Below are 2,965 nucleotides of genomic sequence, written 5' to 3' on the forward strand. Positions count from 1 at the left end.
GCAGTATAACATTGGTCTTCATGTTGGTCTTGCTGCTTTGACAAAATCAAGAAGTCCCGTCTATAGAAGTTTGTATAAATATATTGTAATTTAGAATTTTTTTTACAATTGTCATTGATATTGAAGTGAGAAGCTTGAAACATACATATGTCCGTAGTTATTTAATAAAATAATATTTGATTTCGAAATAATTCTTTTGCTAGATCAAGACTAATTTTTAAGTGGTTGGTTGAGAAAATATAAAGGGTTCTTAAATTCAATTCGCATATGATAACAATAGTGGTTGATTGAGCTCTTTGTATCTTTCACGTAGGCTTTAATAAAATCGGTACAACAAATGTTAATGTTAAAAAGTGAAAACTAAAACTGTATCTATAGTGTATGTAGATTGTAAATGTACATAAGTACGAGGGCGGTTCAATAAGTACCCGTGTTTGAAGACAGAGGACGCTCCTGAAGGAAAACTGTTTGATAGGTTAGTTTGGATTTGGCAGCCATTCGACTGAGACATGTTTCGTTATTTTCGCTAAGATGACGTTATGAACTGCTGTCCACACACCCTGTACTCACTCGATTTGACTTCGTCTTGTTTCCTACCATGAAGAAATGACTCGCGAGAAAAAATTTAGCTCAAACGAGGAAGTCATCTCCGAGACAGGGGGCATTTTGGAGAGTTTGACAAATCCTATTTTTTGAAGAGGTTAAAAAAAATGGCAGGGACGTTGGGAGAAGTGTATCTTTCTAAAAGGGGACTATTATGTTGAAAAATAAAACAAAATTTAAAAAAAAAAGGTGTCTTCATTTATAACACAGATACTTATTGAACCGCCCTCGTGTATTGAAATATTTTATTTATTTATAAGACTGAATCCTCAATCCAGAATATTTTTCACTTTTCATTTTCTGTTTCAAGAAGGTATTTATGGTAGTACTTACTTATCTGAAGACAAAATTAAATTATGGATGCAATCTAGCTTGGTCGTATCTGGAAACAATTTCCCCAATTTCCGCAGCATCATTGTCGGATGTTTGCGCAGCATCCCGCTAGATCACGCTGCGGAGACGTTTCATCCCGTTTCAGAATGTCATGCAGTCAACGTTTTCCCGAACTATCCTGCTGCACAAATCGATATTTTTCACGTTTCCACTCGCTCTAACACAGGCCAGAAATATCTCTTTATCCTTGTCGGGTTTAGCGAGGCACGAGGAAAGCTATGATACACGGACCGTTCCAAGATATTTTTACATCTCTCGCAACTCCTCATTAACGCCGTACGATATCTAGTATAGTTGTAATTTTAAAATTAAAATCGCATCGGCCGCGATGTACGCGAAGTGTACACTCGTCGGTTATAACAACATAAACTGAGAAAGTGGCCAATTTGCAAAGTGCGTGAGTGCGTGAATACGTGTAAGAAAAACCGATAATCCAACGGTATGTTGTGCAAAAATCATTTTCTAAATTATTAAAGAAGTCATTTAAAAAAACACAAAGTAATTGCACAGTGGGTTTCTTTTTTGCCAAAAATTAATTGAAAGGCGACGTCATTTCGATTTACAGTCGTATCCAAGTTAAAAACGTAGTAATTGCGGTATTTTGAGAAACATAATCGAAAACATATTCAAAATATTGAAGAATAGATGAGATCAGAAAGAAATATTTTGGCATTTTTAAATCAAGAGAAGTTGTGCCGCATCCACCCCGGCTTTCGTAATCAAGTCTACTATCAGAGTTTGCAAAAAGGGAATGGACAAAAAATGTTTTCGCTTTAACCGCAACAATATCAATCAATTTGCGATTGGAGACAATCCAATTCGTTAAATTATATTTAGAAATCTAATCCTCAGACTTTAATTGCGAAAAAGACTTCTGACGTTCAGCGACCCGGGCAAATCGATATTATTTTTCGTCTTGCAAATTATAAACAGACAGCATTAAAATGTTGTTTTCAGTATCTAAACCGAAATCACATTTTCTCCTTTAACCATTCGATAGTGTAGAAGAGTCCACGAACGATATGGCTTTGAACGTTACAAGGACTTGTTTGGTGTTGTTCGTTATAATATTGCATGCTGGCGAACTAATAGAAAGTCAAGAAATCGAATATAACGGTTTAATTTTCGCAAACGATCGCTTTAAAAGAGAATCCAAAAATCCACAAGGAAACCGGAAGAGTTTGGACGGCATAGCTGGCATTCGTAATAAAATAAATTTGGAAAAATTGAACGAAGCCAAGAAGAAAGCTGCCCAAGATTTGATGCATGCCGATGCCAATCCCCGCATGGGGCCAAATGATACGGCCATAAATTATCAATACGGGGAAAAGTACAGATTGCTCCAGGATCGGATCGTCCAGAACCGTATGCAAACTTTAAGGAAAATGATAAACAGCGTTCCCCAAACCGACTGCAACTTTGAAACGCCTTGCCTATGGAAATGGGCTGACAATGGGCAGCAAGGATTTTACGTAACCTCGGCCAAAGACCTAGACAATAGTAGCGTATCATTGCAGACAGATGCTAACAACAAAGTAACAGGTAGGTCAATAGATTATGGCGTGAAGTATATTTATAAATATAAGGCGGTAAGGGTGTGCCATTTTTGGTTAGGGTTTTTTCTCATGGTCTGTCAATTTCATAGTTAGGTTGTGAGTTAAAAGAAAGATGAAAAGAAATAATCATTTTTCAATGTGAATTAGTTTCTTGTTTTTTAGTATTGAAAGAAAATTCCTCAACAGAATTGCATATAGACCTTGTGCTTTCAACAAATAATTCATCAAGACAGTATTATTATTAATCTATTTTTTTAACAATTGTAGATATTAAAAATCAAATTATCGTAGGAATTTAAGAAAAGAATTTCCCGAAAAATGTTTTTGTACAACACCAATTTTAAGTTTTATAATGATGCTTAAAATTTTTTACTGGGTTTTTCAATAGATACTTAATGGCAATTATATTTCTA

General features: G+C 35.2%; 1 protein-coding gene across 1 annotated transcript in view; it reads left to right on the forward strand.

Moving 5' to 3' along the window:
• Positions 1–1,120: 1,120 nt before the first annotated feature.
• The window catches only part of LOC108742590 (ALK tyrosine kinase receptor), a 51,543-nt gene continuing 49,698 nt past the window's right edge, over positions 1,121–2,965 (forward strand). The window contains exon 1 of the mRNA XM_025977033.1: positions 1,121–2,538. Coding sequence (XP_025832818.1) covers positions 2,019–2,538 — 520 coding nt within the window. The 5' untranslated portion in view covers positions 1,121–2,018. The remainder of the gene's footprint in view (positions 2,539–2,965) is intronic.

Source organism: Agrilus planipennis, unplaced genomic scaffold (assembly GCF_000699045.2).
Source record: "Agrilus planipennis isolate EAB-ADULT unplaced genomic scaffold, Apla_2.0 scaffold205, whole genome shotgun sequence".
NCBI lineage: Eukaryota > Metazoa > Arthropoda > Insecta > Coleoptera > Buprestidae > Agrilus > Agrilus planipennis.